This window comes from Malurus melanocephalus, unplaced genomic scaffold (genome assembly GCF_030028575.1).
Source record: "Malurus melanocephalus ecotype Western Australia unplaced genomic scaffold, MMel_1.1 scaffold_65, whole genome shotgun sequence".
Lineage (NCBI taxonomy): Eukaryota > Metazoa > Chordata > Aves > Passeriformes > Maluridae > Malurus > Malurus melanocephalus.
The window spans coordinates 1,716,164-1,731,537 of NW_026623297.1; the positions used below are offsets into that span (position 1 = coordinate 1,716,164).

Here is a 15,374-nt window from a genome sequence, read left to right on the forward strand (position 1 = left end):
GAAACTTTTTATTTACAAGGTAACACATAGTTGTAAGCAGTGAACTGTTGCACTGCCCGTGCTTTAGATAACCACACTCGCCTGCTGCACCTTGTTACTAAAACAACCTGCCAGTTTATACCCAGACAAATGTACGACATATAGATTAAAACAGYGCCACACAGAATGGAGATTGCCAGGATCTACATAAAAAAAATTATTTTAATAACATATAAATAAGCACATTTAACTCTTATATGCCCCAGGTAATACCACAAAACCATTTTACAGAAAAAAAAACTTCAGAAAAAAAATTAACCTACTCAAGAGGCCAGCACAAATGGGCTCCACCTTCACACTTTTGGGCAATATCAAAACCAGACAGGATTCCAGTACAATTACCATTTCACCAGTCTAGCTCTCGCTGGTCCAAAGTTATGTGGCTGAAGCCACAGATATACAGGCTAAAAGAGTACTAGACTTAATTAGTCAAGGAAAAATCTTTAGACTATGGAATATGCTTGTTGCTGAACCAGAGGCACAAACATTTGTGCTTTTCATTTTTTAAATCAAATGCTGATAATTCAATGATCTGCTTCCACATGTCTTGACTAACATTTTGCACCACACTCCAAACAGACTTGGTGGCAAATGAGCATTTTACTACAGTTTATTACAGTCCTCCAATCTTCAGAGACATCCCAGAGAGTCACTGCTTTGCCAGAAAAGCCAGTAAGAGACAAAATCAACTCAGAAAAACTTTGCCTTTCAAAATGGACTACGATGCCACTTCAACAGTGATGATTTCACATTTTCCAGTATCTTGATCTGTGCAAGTAACGTGTAAGGACCCATCCCTAGATAAAAAAAGAGGGTATATTTATGATTAACTCAACACAACAACTACTATATTACTGCATGTTAAACAATAAACAATAGTCTTCACACAGATGAAAGCAAGAAAGATCAGCATCGAAATATCCAAGGAAAAACTTCAACAATGCTTCAACACAGATAAAACTGGTTTTTGAAATTAAGTTTAATTTAGTGAGTGTTTATATATGCACTTCTTGCCCTTAAAGAAGGATCTTCTCTATATATGCTGGAATAGATCCAGGAACACATTTAAATATTGCAACTGAATTTATTTACTAAAGGTTTGTAAACAGAATATGTGGTAGTATTATTCAAAATATTCATTGTGAGAATTGAGCAATGGATTGATAAAAGTATGTCTTGTCTTAGCTTGACAACTTGACTTTTAAAGTGTAAGTAGTCTTTGAATTCCAAGCACCTCCTTCAACAAGGAAAACTTAATTTAATTTTCAAAATCCAAGAATTAAAAACCAATATTGAGTCCTACTTTAGTCAGGCACACAGTCACACAAAATATTTAGGCAGAAATACTAAACTTTCTCTCCCATTTTCACCTAAATATTACCTAAACTTCTTTCAAAAGAATGCTGTTTGTCTGCATGACAGAGCTGTACCTATAATCCCCAAGTTGTTTTCCTTATCAGTGCTAAATGTAAATCTCTGTATGACAAACAAGGCATTCTAGGTGAGGTCTATTAATAGGCATTAATACACCTGACAGCTAACATAAGAAAACGAACCATTTTGAACTTAAACACCAAGTACAATTTTTTTGTGGCACTGTTTCTCTGCTTAAAAACCCTGCCTCTGAAAGGACAGAACCACTGTAAATTCTACAATCCTTCATCACTAAAAAAGCCAAAATATTTTTCAGTTTTTCCCTAGAGTGTGGGTATTCAACAAAACTACCCAACCTACTTCCACAGGAAGTCTGAGACCCTGACTGCTCTCAAGCATGGTTAAACTGATCAACGGTTCAGATGTTGCTAAAAATAACACACAGTTGTATTAAGATTGCTTTCTTTAGGACACAAACAATGACAGCACCAAAGGTACTGCAGAAAACCCACATTTCYACTGAATTTACCCCTGCTAGGACTGTGCAGCCCCATGACCAATAAAATTGAAATTCTGAATATAAATTTCTCAATATAAAATTAAATACTCTGTAACAGCAGCAAAGATTGCTTGCCAGAAATGTGACATAGCAAGATAAACAGCAGAACAAGTATTTTGGTTACCTTTTCATAGTGAGAACAGTGAGTATATCATGTAGGCCRTCCTCCTTTTTATCTAAATCCTGGAGTACAATCTAGTAAAAAAAAAGATTATAATCAAGCTCTTGAAGTTCATGCACAGCAGTTCAAAGGAAGTGACAACAGGTAAGATGGGCAAATTAATCTATWTTAAGCTATTTGCACTATTGTTATTGTGGTTTGGTTCACAACCTACCACCAAGATAGCTGGGGGACCTATCCCCCCGCAGTGTCATTTACTTAGGATCCATACTGTAATTATTAGGTAAACATCCTTTCCCTATCCAATAAAAGATATTTGGGCAGAACTAAGGTGGAATAATATTCCTCTAAAATATTCTATCAATTTCAGACACATCTGCCCCTTCTCTGATGCTTTTCAAGGAAAGTGCATCATCACTGTTTCAAAAAAGCTGTGCTCTCTCTGTAGGTTGACTCCTAACCAACAACTTTAAATCCTCACTTGATAGAACCATTTAATCTTGCAACTGTGATTAAGTTGAGTATTTAATACAAGATCCTGTCAAATCCAGGAAGATCAAAAAGTAATCAACACACTAGCTATGTAATTTTCTCCATCAGTTTTATTTTTAAAACATTGGAGGATCTGTGCACTACTGGCATGACTGATAAAGATCTCACATCCCAGGTGATCTTACTGTAATAGTCAACTTACTTATACAATAACTCACTTACTRCAAGTGTCAAATCCTGTCAGCCCTTTAGTAATTCAAAAGGGAAACTTCACTTTCTTTACAAAATGCTTAAATATTATCCATGTACAGAAGAATTAATAAAGACCAATGCCGAAGAGATGCATGCTATTATAATTTTCTAACAAGTTTTGGTAGTGGTGGGAATGGTTTCCCTTTTTTTTTTTCCAGGTCCAACTGATTTTCAGGGAGCTGCTGGTAGAAGTGCACACGAATGTGTGTATACTCACCTCTGCAAATTTATCTTCTTCATTCATGGGACTTTTCCCCAATGACTCGTACAGCTCAAGGCACACAGAAGAAATATTTCCAGGAGCGTGCAGGGTRTGCTGCCTTCGAGCTGGCAGTGGTGTCCCTGATGGAAATAGCACGGTGAATTTGTCAGCCCCTGACTCATCTACTCCCTAAAAAAGAAAAAAAAAATGAAATTGAGTTCATGTCTTTAAGTGCTTCACTGAGCTGGAAGTGTTACAATGATGTTCTGCAAGAAAAGRAATCCAAGATTTGCTCCCTCTGTCACATTTACCATCACAGCAAGTGACACATCACAACAACCTGACATTCCTATAAATAGRAAGTCCAGCTATTACAGCATAGAAAAGATACAAATTATCTCTCCTCAAAATCAGTATTTTCTGTCAAGTTTTTTGTCAATAAACCTAAATGCTACTACCAAGTAGCATTTATCTATAGCATTATCTGTAAAAGTAATAATAAAACAATGCTGCTTCTCTAATATGAACCRTACATAATTAGTGCTATATATTCACTGCAGCAGTAAAATTTTCTAACATTCTAGTTTTAGTCTTACCTTAAGAAGAATATCTTTGGCAGAACACTCAATGAGTGCATCTTCTTCTAACAAGGTATTCTCTTTCCCTAGCAGAATTCCTGCCTCTATGGCTGCACCRATGGGAATAACCTCATCTGGAGGAATTGAATTCAGTAATTCCACRGTTGGGAAAATATCTTTGATCAGCTGCTGTAGCTTTGGGATTCGWGCAGACCCACCACAAAGAACAACCTAAAAAACATGCCAGAAGGATTTCAACTCTTTATGTCAGATAAAACAGACAGGTCACATCCTGCAGTACAGAAATGAAAACTGCTCTGGGGTATTTTATCTGCAGTTATTAAAACAAAAATTTATGTAGTCCTTGTTTTACTTGTGATACTTTTRCATTTGAAATTAAAGGAAATATGATGTCTCAGAAAAGTGTTCCTTACAGCCAGAAACAGCTATATAAAGTAACACTTTAAAAATTGAGAAATTSATCACAAAAAGACCATCAGGTTGAAAGGGACTTCCAGAGGTGATCTAGTCCAACCTCGTGGCCAGAGGAGGTACAGTTACAACAGGTTGCTCAGGATGCTTCCTTTACAGATATGTATTTCACAGCCTCTGCAGGTGCTTAGTTCAGCATCTGATTTYCCTCACACTACAAATTCCTTTCTTGGAATCTAAAATTTCCCCTTGTTGTAACTTGTGCTGCTTACCACTCACCCTTTCATCATGCACCGATAAGAAGGTTTTATCTGTAAGTCCAAGTCTTATTACAGTGTCTTTGTTGAAATCAGACATCTGAAAACAAAGCCAATTCCTAAATTTCCTTATGTAAAACATAAGCATAATTTACTACTCTTAAATGACTTATTTTTACATTTAAAGTGTTCAACTGCCCTCCATTCAAAGCATTAAAGCCTGAGAGCCTAAAAGGCCACCTAAAAACCACTGCCACCAGAAAACAAAAGCCATTTTTTGAACAGTGGCCTGGGATACTTCACTGTCTACCAGTGAAACTGATGTGACACAGCAAACACCAATTAATTTGAAATAGCTTAAATGTCACTGAAAGCACCAGGCAGCTTTAGCTGCAGACCTGGGGAGCCAATTCCACCACCAATGAATGCATTTCCCAGGTACAAAGGGGGCAAGATGAATTTCCTTACACCAAGGCAGGAGACATTTGAATTAAACTACTAATGTCAGCTGCCTTGCTCACCATCTTTACGATTAAAACACCCTCTGGTTTGGCATCTCATGAGGTATTTATGCCAACAAGGAGGAGCACGAACATCAAGTGGACACCAAACAATTTATTCAACTTTAAGTCAACGCCTGGCCTTTCTTCAGAGGTGTCAGCAAACCTCATCCAAAGTTCAGTGAAGGCAGAACAAAGTCAAGAGACTGAACTTAAGGAAGGTACTCCTTAGCTTGAATTTGGGCAGTCACACAAACACATAAAATGGAGGCAAATCCTCCCCTATTCAATATGTAGCAGTAAAAATACACAGCTTATTATACTCTACCTTATACTAAACTTTAAATAACTAATGAAAGCAAATATRGAAGTCCTAAAGATCTTGAGTGCATAGACTGTTGGATCCCAATTCAAAATCCTTAAACATACAATGAAAATCTCAGACTGCAAGGAAAACAGACCCCTAAGTATTTTCTTGTGGAATTATGAAGCACTGTACAGACAAATGATTTCTATCTTTACCTTATTAATGTCATCTGCTGTAAATCCAACYTGCTGCAAGAGCTTTTTAATTGCTTCTACACATTTACTAAAAAGTGAAGAACAGATAAGTTCAAACCTGGCCCTAGAAGAGAAAAGCGAAATACACTCAAAAAGGGTCATTTCATCCATTACAGGCAAACAGCTGAAATKGAACTTTTAGAATATACTTTAGTTCTCCAGCTGGTATGAAGCGATTTAAAAAAAATTAATCTTTTCCCATTGTTAATCTTCAAGTGATTTTGTTGTTGTGGAAGTATTTGTGTATAAATTTCATCACTGACACCTACATGGAACACACATTCATTCTGCTTCTATGTACTTTAGAGGAAAAAAAAACCAGTATTGTTGTCTTGACAACACCCGGTATTGCTGTCTTGACTCATGTGAAAAAATAAACAAAAATCCTGGAACTGCTTCATCTTTAAGATGGATACAAAGGCTCAAATATTTTTTAGAGACAAATYAAGGTGCGTTATGATTTGCAGACAGGAAGTAGTTTAAGCAAATTAAGAGACAAACTTGAGCTTGCTTTTGTCTCTTTCAASCCTGCAGAGGAAGTTCTRCTCTGCACGAATACAATGAATCCAWGTCTGCAACACTTTATCCACAKGATTGGCATCCCCATCCAACAKTGAGCCGACCCACGGTACACAGTATCCCCTCTCACATTTGCAAACATGCTGTGTCTTATTTTAGACTGCTGGAGCTCTAAACCGGGAAAGTCTGTTTCATTTTGCTAAAGCTGCTGCTGCCTGGAAGAGCAATCAAAGTGAGCTAAAACTCTCAGTAAGAGACCATCCCAAGGGAAAAGAGACTGAGTAGGACACAGCACTATGAACAAAAAGACAGAAGACATCCTTCTACCCCAGCTGTCACTGAGGCAACATCAAGATTCCCAGGACCCCTACCATTCTGGATCTTATTTAAAGAGTCCACAAGCCATCTTTTCTTTAAGGAAAGTATAGCAACAAAAACAATAAAGGGGAGGAAACAGCCACCTTGATTCATTATGGTATTTACTCTCCTCCCATCAACAGCCAGACCCCAAAGATGGGATCTCCTTGTGCCTTTTTGTACTTTACCTTCTAACCATTGGGGCAACACTGTTAGTGCAACTGCCCTGACCACTACAGATTGCAGCACAAGGCAACAATCAATATGGAACAGCAAATCTGCCTTCAATCTTCTTTTCTTCTCCAAAATAAACACCACCAGAAACCAAAGCTTAATTGAACATCCATAATACCACCTAGAAAGATTTGAGTAGCTTCAAGATCTGCCTTACCTGGACACATTGCAATCAAAATCTAATCCATCATACAATGAATCTACAAAACAGTTTGCACTTCCCAGGGTYGATAAAGAGTGTTTTGCAATATCAGCACTGTTCATTAACTTCATCATGGCTCTGGGATTTCCTCTAATATCATGCTTACAAGACCTGTATTCATAAAAAAAAAAGATAGAAGTTTATAGAGGGGGGACTTTGCCTGATAACTCCTTCTGAAAGGAAAAACAAGGTAGGGATTTTGAACTTCTTTTTATAAACATTTTAGTATTAACTACAGTGTCACTACTGAAAGTTTGCACACATCACTTGAGACACAGCAGAGTTCATAGCTGAGCCCTTATAGTTCAACACCAATTTCAGGCAACATCCACACAAACCCCAGAATTTCCCAGTCTTCCTTCTTGGCCYCAAACAACTGATTGTTCCTTCAACATGATCTTTACTTGAACCATTTTACTCACAGACAGTCTGCTAGATTTATTTTTTTTTAAGCAAGCACTAGATAATGAATTTCCTGTCCTAACAGGAACATGCTTGGAATTCAAATCTTACCTCTGAAATTCAGAAGCTAAGTGTTGCGCTAGAGCTTCTGTGAAGCAAACTCCACCAATGCTGTCATCTGTGTTTGTGGCAAGCACACGATATATTCCACTGTTGACTTCTATGACTGTGATAGAAAGTGACGTTCCACCAAGTTTGTAAACCAGCACATTGCTGCCACATTAAAAAAAATATTGGAAGCAGCATCAGTAAACCATCAAAAGGTATGTTAATTTTGACAYGCTGTCTATAAAGACACTAAAAATACCAACAAATAATATACTGCAGATTTTAGTCAGGCAAGAAGTATTTGAGAACAGTAAAAAACACCAAGAGCAACAACGTAGTTCACACTGATTTAACTATTTTCAAAGTCTTGTGAATAATCTGAATATTCATAAACACAACCAAATGCACTTACTGAACGCAGGAGCTCTGCTTTAGTTCTTCCAGCATGTGTAAAATGATCCCATCTCCCACAATTAAAAACAGTTATGCCAAAATATGTTTAAAATGAATGCATTTTTCTTCAAGCTAACCAGCTCATAAAAGAGAAAATCACAAACTGGGGACAAATCTTTAGAGACAATTCTCAAAATATAAAAACCAAAACAAAGGCATTTAAAGCACTACCAAATTACAACTTCCAAATGCTTATTCATTTATTGAGAGAAAAAAAGGCAAAACAAACCTCATGCTAATGTAACACAGCATTCCTTCATTTAAGATTCCTCAGGATTTAAATCCAAGAACTTGAAAAGAAGTAAAATATTACGATTTTACCTTTTCCCAGTGGGTGAATCTTGGCCAATTCCATAAGCGAGGAGAGCTGCAGATGGTTCATGAATTAATCTCATAACATTGAACCCAGCAGCTGCAGCTGCTTCCCTGCAATGAGCCATAACAACATTTCATTTTACTTTAATGATTTCACCATAGTCACACACTATTAAGATTTCACCTGAACTATATGTGCCACCTAATCAGACCTTCTTTACTGCATGGTATTAACAAAGTTGAGTGACTGGAAAAGTAAAGTACGAAGAAATCCAGTTACTACTGTATTTTTCAAGTAATAGGACTGTTGTGTGCTCATTGTCAAAGAAAACACAGGTCTGTCAATTTATATTGCCCGTGAAAACTGGAAAACATCCCTCCACTACAAGACTGAAAACTCCACCCTAAATCAAACTTAGTAACTTATGTTCAGGTGTGGTATTAAAAACTGTCAATACGTTATTTCAACAGGCAACCAGGAACACTGATTTATTTCATAATGAACTCACTGTGCCTCACTTGTAACATTTTACTTAGCTGTTTTCTTGAAAGCTCAGTGACCCTGGGAATACCCCACAACTTGTTTCCTCCACTTTGAAGTTTTACCAGAGCAGCAGAATGCTTCACTATAGACACAGCAAATCCCCAGTTAACTGTTTTCTGACCATTTAGGCAGGCTTTAGTTATTTAGTTACAGTTAAACATAAGGGCTTCTACATATCAGGAAGCAGAAACAGATGCTGCCATTTATGCTCAATTTTAAGTACATTTATGTTTTCATATGGAGGAACTCTTCCAGAAAACATGTTTCCAAACAGAATTTCCAAGTAGAAATTGGGTATGTATTCCATMGCTGTACTCTGACAAAACAGACCTCAGTAGGTCACGTAGCATCACTTAGTTTTGGGGAGTATGAAGGACAGGGAGAGGAAATTATGGAGGAAGGTCAGAATTTGCATTTCAAAGGAGTCACTGAAAATCCTAATCTGAAATGAGGTTCTAGCCTACATTAAATTGAAATTTCCCTCACGTTAGTGATTCAAAATTTCCTTTTGGTTATGTCAGTGAAYTCCATTTAAAGTTTCTCAACTCAGGATTTAATTTCTTGCTTTCATGTTTTCCCAGCTCAAAAAAAAATCCCAAAATCTTGACTGACAGTCACAAGCTGAAGTCCAGCAACAGAATTTCCACTGCTGATCTTCCAGCCCTTCTGCTTTAGGCACATAAAATAACATAAAAACCTTAATGCTCTTACCCAAGGGCATTTTTCTGATTCTCTCCAAAATCAAACGGTACAGTGACAACAACATCGTTTACATCTGAACCCAATGCAGACTGAGCAGTCTCTGTTTATAAACACAGGCAGAGCATGTTGAGTAAAAGAAAAAAAAAAGAAATCTTAAAAATACAAGGACAGCTTAAAAAGCTAAAACATACTACAAATTTAATTATTATATACCTTTCATTTTACTAAAAATTAGTTTTGCCACATCTTCTGGGTTAATGAGCTTGTTATCTATTTCATACTGAAGTTTTCCATTCTTCTCAATTATCTGTAAGCAAAACCAACACACCTTTGTTAGACAGTAATTTCATTAATAACAAAACCTAAYTTAGGTTCTGTTTCAAGTAAAAAGCACTGGACCGTGTAGGTATCCTCTGCATTAGTACTCTACTACAAGGGAATAAATGCTTTCAAGATGCTTATCAAAGATCTGCAGCATGACCAACTTTTAAGTTTTCCTTAGTACAAAAGCAATATTTAGAACAAAACCATGCCAGGTTTCTTCTATAAGAAAAAACCCTAACTATTTAAAAAAATCACATCAATATGAAGAGACAAAACTCAGAGAAAAACTTGCTCCTTTATTACAAATGTATTTTTCAGGACAATTTCTCCTGTTTTGCAAAATTTTCTAGCAACAAGCACAATACTATACAAATTAAATACTGACATTAAATCAAGTAGTAAACATTTTTATCACAAGGTGATGTAACCTGAGCATCTTCTACCAGCACTAAAAAACCAATAATGCTACTACACAAATATATTAAAATTCATCCYTTTGGAGAACAGCCAAGAGACAAAAATTCTTCTGTTAGAACTATATTATGCTGTCAGATATCAGAACATGGCTATTTACTGGATAAAAACAGAAACATTCCACATAGCAGCAAAGGGACCTCATATGATGAGAGCTGATCACTACAGAACACAGATATAGTGTGGCACAAACAATGACAAGAAAATCATAAAATGATACAAATTATCATACTCACAGAGCATTTGCTTTCTGCAATATATTTCTTTGCCTGTGGGTCACCAGGGCTGTCCAGAAAARTTCAAAAGAACAAAATAAATCACCTGTTCAAGGGTAATTGCAAAATTCATCTTGCTCATATTCCTTATAAGATCTCCAACACATCAAGGCTATACTTGAACCAAAAATTCCTGCTTCCACTCTACAGACATATTCATAAAATAGAAGGAAACCCAACAGTTCTGACTGCTGGCATCATTCACTTTTCTTTCCCCAAACTTAGGATAGAAAAAATACCTACTAGTTAGGGAAAAGGGAAAACAAAACCCAACACATTGTTTTAACCTGCTATMCCCCATTACCATTAYAAAAGATTTAAGTCAAGTTCTGCATCTGAAAAATGCTGAGAAATAAATCACAATGGACAACATCTTGTCATCTCCTGTCAATGAAAGGGCCATAGCACACAGCTGGGTCATCACTAAAGAGCTTTGYCACATCTCTGATGGTAAATCCAACCCAAGAGGTTTAGTTTTAGTGTCACTGTAATTGCCAGTGCAAATTATCACAGCTCCACTAACAGAGGAATCACAACAGGCACTAGTCAATAGTTTCACTATTGCAATAAAAGTAAGACAAAGTTTCATTCAAACAAAACCACAGTGGATTTAACACACGGGAAAGAACCAGATAACAAAACATTTTAGATAAGAAATTTAAGCATACATGAAAACTTTTGACCAAATTTCACAATTAGATTTTCACAATCAAACTCAGACATAAAATACTAGTTTTCTACTTTTCAGTTTTCAGGAGCATCTCTTTGCTGCTGGAATGAAATGTAGACTAAGAAGTTCCTAATAGCAACCCAATCGAGTGTARAGTGTCCCTGCCTATGGCARGRGTGTRACAAAAWGATAATTRAAGTCMCTTCCAAACCAAAAGACTCTATGATAACAGAATATTTTTTAAAAGACATTATACCCTCCTGTCAGCTCCAGGGTAACGTAACTACTTCCACACTAAGTTAAAATGCCTTCAGTTGAACTCAAGTGCTGACCAGCTTTAATAGGGAAAATAAAACTTTTCACCGCCCCTTTCACGCCTGTTCTCTTACCTTCGCCCAAGGATTTGCTTTACTTTCACTACAGTGTTTGAAATATTTCTTATTCTACTTTGCTTCGCAGCTAGGCCAACAACCTGAATGAAAAATAAAGGGGGGGAAAAAAAAAAGTGAGTAGCAAACAGACAAACAGAGCCCTTTCTTTCCTTCTCCCTACAGGACCCCGCGGAGGGGCAGCCTCACCTCCTCGCTCTCCGAGAACGCCACCACCGCGGGTGTSACCCTGTCCCCGGCGTCGTTGGCGACCACGTCGGCGCGGCCATCCTGGAGGAAGAGACAGAGAGAGGCAGACCCGTGAGCCGCCCCTCGGGGCTTCACCGCCGAGGGGGCAGCTCGGAGCAGCAGAGAACCCCGGAGCGAGAGCCCCTGGCAGCCGCGGAGCCCTCACCTTGTASACGGCGGCGCAGGCACAGGTGGCGCCCAGGTGGACCCCGATGGCCGCCATCGCTCCCTCCCTCCCTCCCGCCCCGACGTGCCCCGCGCGCGCCCGCTCCCAGCCAATCCCGCGCCGCGCTGCGCCGTCACCGGCGGAGCAGCCAATGAGAAAAAGCGGAGGGAGAGGCGTCATCGCGCATAGCAACGGGGGCAGACTCCGCGTGCCAGGCGCGGGGTTTTGGCGGGAAGCGGCGCTGAGGGGAACCGGGGCCGTGAGGGATTGTTTAACCCGGGACACCCGGGCCGGGAGAAAATAGAGGGTAAAGAGCGGAAATTAGAWAACAGGGAAATTAAAATAGAAAATCGAGATTAAAGTGGAGAAAGCAGCAGCTGTGCCKGTGGTGTATGTTCGTGGCGCCTCTCGCGGTTCAGTTGCTGGCMGTGAAGCGCATGGAGGCATTTTAAGTCGCGGAATCACAGAATCGATTAGGTTGGAAAAGATCGCTGCAATCATCGAGTCCAACCTGTGACTAAACACCACCCTGCCAACCAGACCATGGCACTAAATGCCGCATCCAGCCTTTCCTTAAACAACTGCAGGGACGGTGACGGCACCACCTCCCTTGGCAGCCTCTTCTAATGTCTAATCCTTTCTGTGAAGAAATTCCTCCTAATGCCCAACCTTTCTGTATTGCAGAAATTTCTTTACATCTAGTGCTGTAGGTTGAGTTGAAGCGCTGGTTTGGCATCATCTAAGGCATGTCCAATGTCTGAAAGCCAATCTCTGTGTCGTTATGCTGCACTKCATGGAGAAATCCATCCTCAATGCCACAAGAAAGGGAAGAAAAAAAATATCTCTAATGATTCCTGGGGAAATCAGCAACATTCACACAGAATTTCATCCTGGCCCAAGCTGTTGTGCCAAAAGCTCCTCAGAGTTCGTGTGGCCCCGCAAAGGGACTGCACAGTTATCACAGGACAGGCCACCTCATGTTTGCAACCTCACACTGTGCAGGTGACAGCAGTTGWGTAAGTTTGGGTGCTCATTTGCATCTCATTTCCATAGGGAGACTAAGTGCTCCTCTTGGCCATCTCACTGGATCATTATGAAGCGAAGAATGTCCTTATCCTGCTTTAGACATGGACCAGAACCATAAAGGAATGGACCAGGATCACTCAGAAGTGAAAAGTGTCACTTGAAATTGCAAGAAGATTTTGTCTCCCAAAACAGATCCCAAGTTCCTAAGCCATGGGAAACTCTTCCTTTGGGTACCTGAACTTGCTGAATGTGACCAAAGGCTGGAGCTCAGATGCCAGCAGTCTGTGCTTGGGAGATGATGGCAGTGTGACAAAAGCAAAGCTTATACAACTGGAAACAGTACCTTTGAAGGATGACCAAAATCTCGTTTTCCTCTTCTCACGTAAAGGGAGGAATGAAAAGAGAAAAAGGGCATCAGCGAACAGAAGAGACCTCTGGAGACTGGAAAAAGGTATTGTAGAAGAAAGGGTTGATAAAAGTGATGTTTTTTTGCCAAGGAAAAGGTGCAGATTGTCTGGGAAGAAACATGGAAAATGAGAGATTAAAGAAGAATGGAAACCCCAGTACATAAACCAAGAATATTTTTCCTGTGCTTTCCCCAAATCCTAATGCCAGCTGCACTATTYATGACAATATACTGGTGTTTAGAACCCAAACCAAAATGTGTAATCTGTGCATTAAAAAATGCTTGTGGCCACACTGGTAACAACTCCTGCACAGCTAAGCACATCCCCAGTTATTTTCCAGTTGTTGTTATGCCATGGACATGTCCATATGGACACATGGAGCTTATCACATGATAAGAAGTTCTGCTTATCTTAACTAAAGCGGTTAATATTCCTGCCAGATGTAAGCAAAGCTGAGTGGTAGTCGGCAAAAAATGCCTTGGCAGAGGTTTGTGATGGCAAGTGGTGTTTGCTGAGGAGTGAAAAGCCCTTGTCTGCCTGTGTCCTTCCTACTGTTTGGGGAATTGTCCTTATCTAATGGGAAGTTTAGAGCCTTCACTGAACCTGAGTGAGCTGATAAATCGGGCAATAACCTACCTCTAAATAAAAGTGTAAGCAGCAGCCTGGATTCAGAATGCAAGGGAATTTGATCTTGCACACCTCTGTAAGAGCTCTTTTTCTGACCCAGGAAGAGGAGAAACATCCAGTCCCAGTCTGACTGGAGTCCTGCACATCTCCAGGCMCCTACATCCAACAAAGAAGCCCACAATGAATCAAACTCAGCTCAGTATGAGGTACTCTGCTGAAACATCTTAGTATTATTTCCCAGTTGACAAAGGTGTGGCCCAAACCTTCACAGTGTCAGAGCTGTCCCTTCTCCTCAGGGCTGTGGCACATCTCAGCCATCCAAAATCCAGGGTATTATATCCTTATATATAATACGAGCTCTCTTTCAGTTTAAAACTAGCTCCTTTTCCAACAGGCTCTGCTAAAAATTCTGTCCCCATATTTCTCACAGTCTGCTTTTAATMCTGAAATGCCTTCAAAAGTAGAAACAAGTGTTTCTATTGAACAAAGATTGTTTTGCAGCTGGTAAATAGTATATACTCTAAAATGTCCCTTGGGGTAAGGAAAGAGGGATGAGAGAATTTCTTTTAATTATCTTGTATGTGTTCTGACTTAATTCTCAGGAAATTAAGCTCCTAGGAGACTAGAGATGGCAGCTGCAAGAGTGTGGCCTGAGATCATCTCGGGCCTGGGGATGTGAACAGAACGAGTGCAGTGGCCAGGATTCTCAGAAGAACTTTGGGAGACATGCTCTGCAAGACCTGGACAGGAATCCATGTGCAGCACTTCACCCCAACTTTGGAAACAGCTCCTTCCCCAAGACAGAGGTGTAAGACTCARCAGTTTTACTGGAGGTACTGTCACCTCTGTTAGAAAAATTCCATCTCCCTCAMTTTGCATAGAAAGAGGCTTTTGAAGCTCATTGTCTAAACCCCTCAAAGTGATTACACCATTATGCAGTGCTTGTTTGGGGCACACATGGTGTAGGGGGTGTCTGTCTGTGTATCACCCCCAAAGCTGCTGGGCTTTGGTGGAGTCTGTAGCTGTTTCTGGCTTTGCTCTAACACTTGCCACCCATTACAGAAGTCACTTGATAAAGTCACTTTCAGCATCCTCCTTGCTTTGTAGCCACAGCATGCAAATCATAGAGAAAGAAGCAAGATCAGTTAGTGGACCAGRTAATCAAATACTTGTCTTCATTCTTAATGAGTGGAACAAAATATTTTTATGGGTCGAAGGTCAGGGCTGATCACTGTGGAGTCTTCGTTCAGCTGACCAAAAAAGAAAACGTAGAAAGATTGGCAAGCAAACCCGTTGTAAAGCTGCCTGCAGTGCCTGTAGATGGCAGAATTGCAGCATGGAACTGCAGTGCTACAATTTACCTGCAGCATTCTGTTTGGCGGCTCGGTAGGTTTGCATCAATAAGGTTGATGCCAGATTAATTTTCTTTTACTCACACCAGAATGCTTATTAGAGAGTACCCCAAGAAAGGTTTGTATTTTAGACAACATAAAGCATATTAAAGGTCTCTGATTTCGATTGTAATTCAAGAATGGTAGTTTTCTTTCTTTTCTTGAAAAGCCTTGGAGTGCTTTGAAAATAAACC

General features: G+C 39.4%; 1 protein-coding gene across 1 annotated transcript; it reads right to left on the reverse strand.

Annotated features, from left to right (window-relative positions):
• Positions 1 to 196: 196 nt before the first annotated feature.
• On the reverse strand, positions 197 to 11,800 carry HSPA14 (heat shock protein family A (Hsp70) member 14). Its single transcript, XM_057366434.1, has 14 exons — positions 11,730 to 11,800; positions 11,525 to 11,605; positions 11,336 to 11,418; positions 10,238 to 10,286; positions 9,417 to 9,510; positions 9,213 to 9,303; positions 7,964 to 8,068; positions 7,193 to 7,354; positions 6,635 to 6,790; positions 5,329 to 5,431; positions 3,636 to 3,848; positions 3,055 to 3,228; positions 2,097 to 2,167; positions 197 to 836 (listed from the first exon to the last, which is right to left on the reverse strand). The coding sequence occupies exons 1-14, from the start codon at positions 11,784 to 11,786 to the stop codon at positions 758 to 760; spliced, it is 1,518 nt and encodes a 505-aa protein (XP_057222417.1). The 5' UTR covers positions 11,787 to 11,800; the 3' UTR covers positions 197 to 757.
• Between the last annotated feature and the right edge of the window lie 3,574 nt (positions 11,801 to 15,374).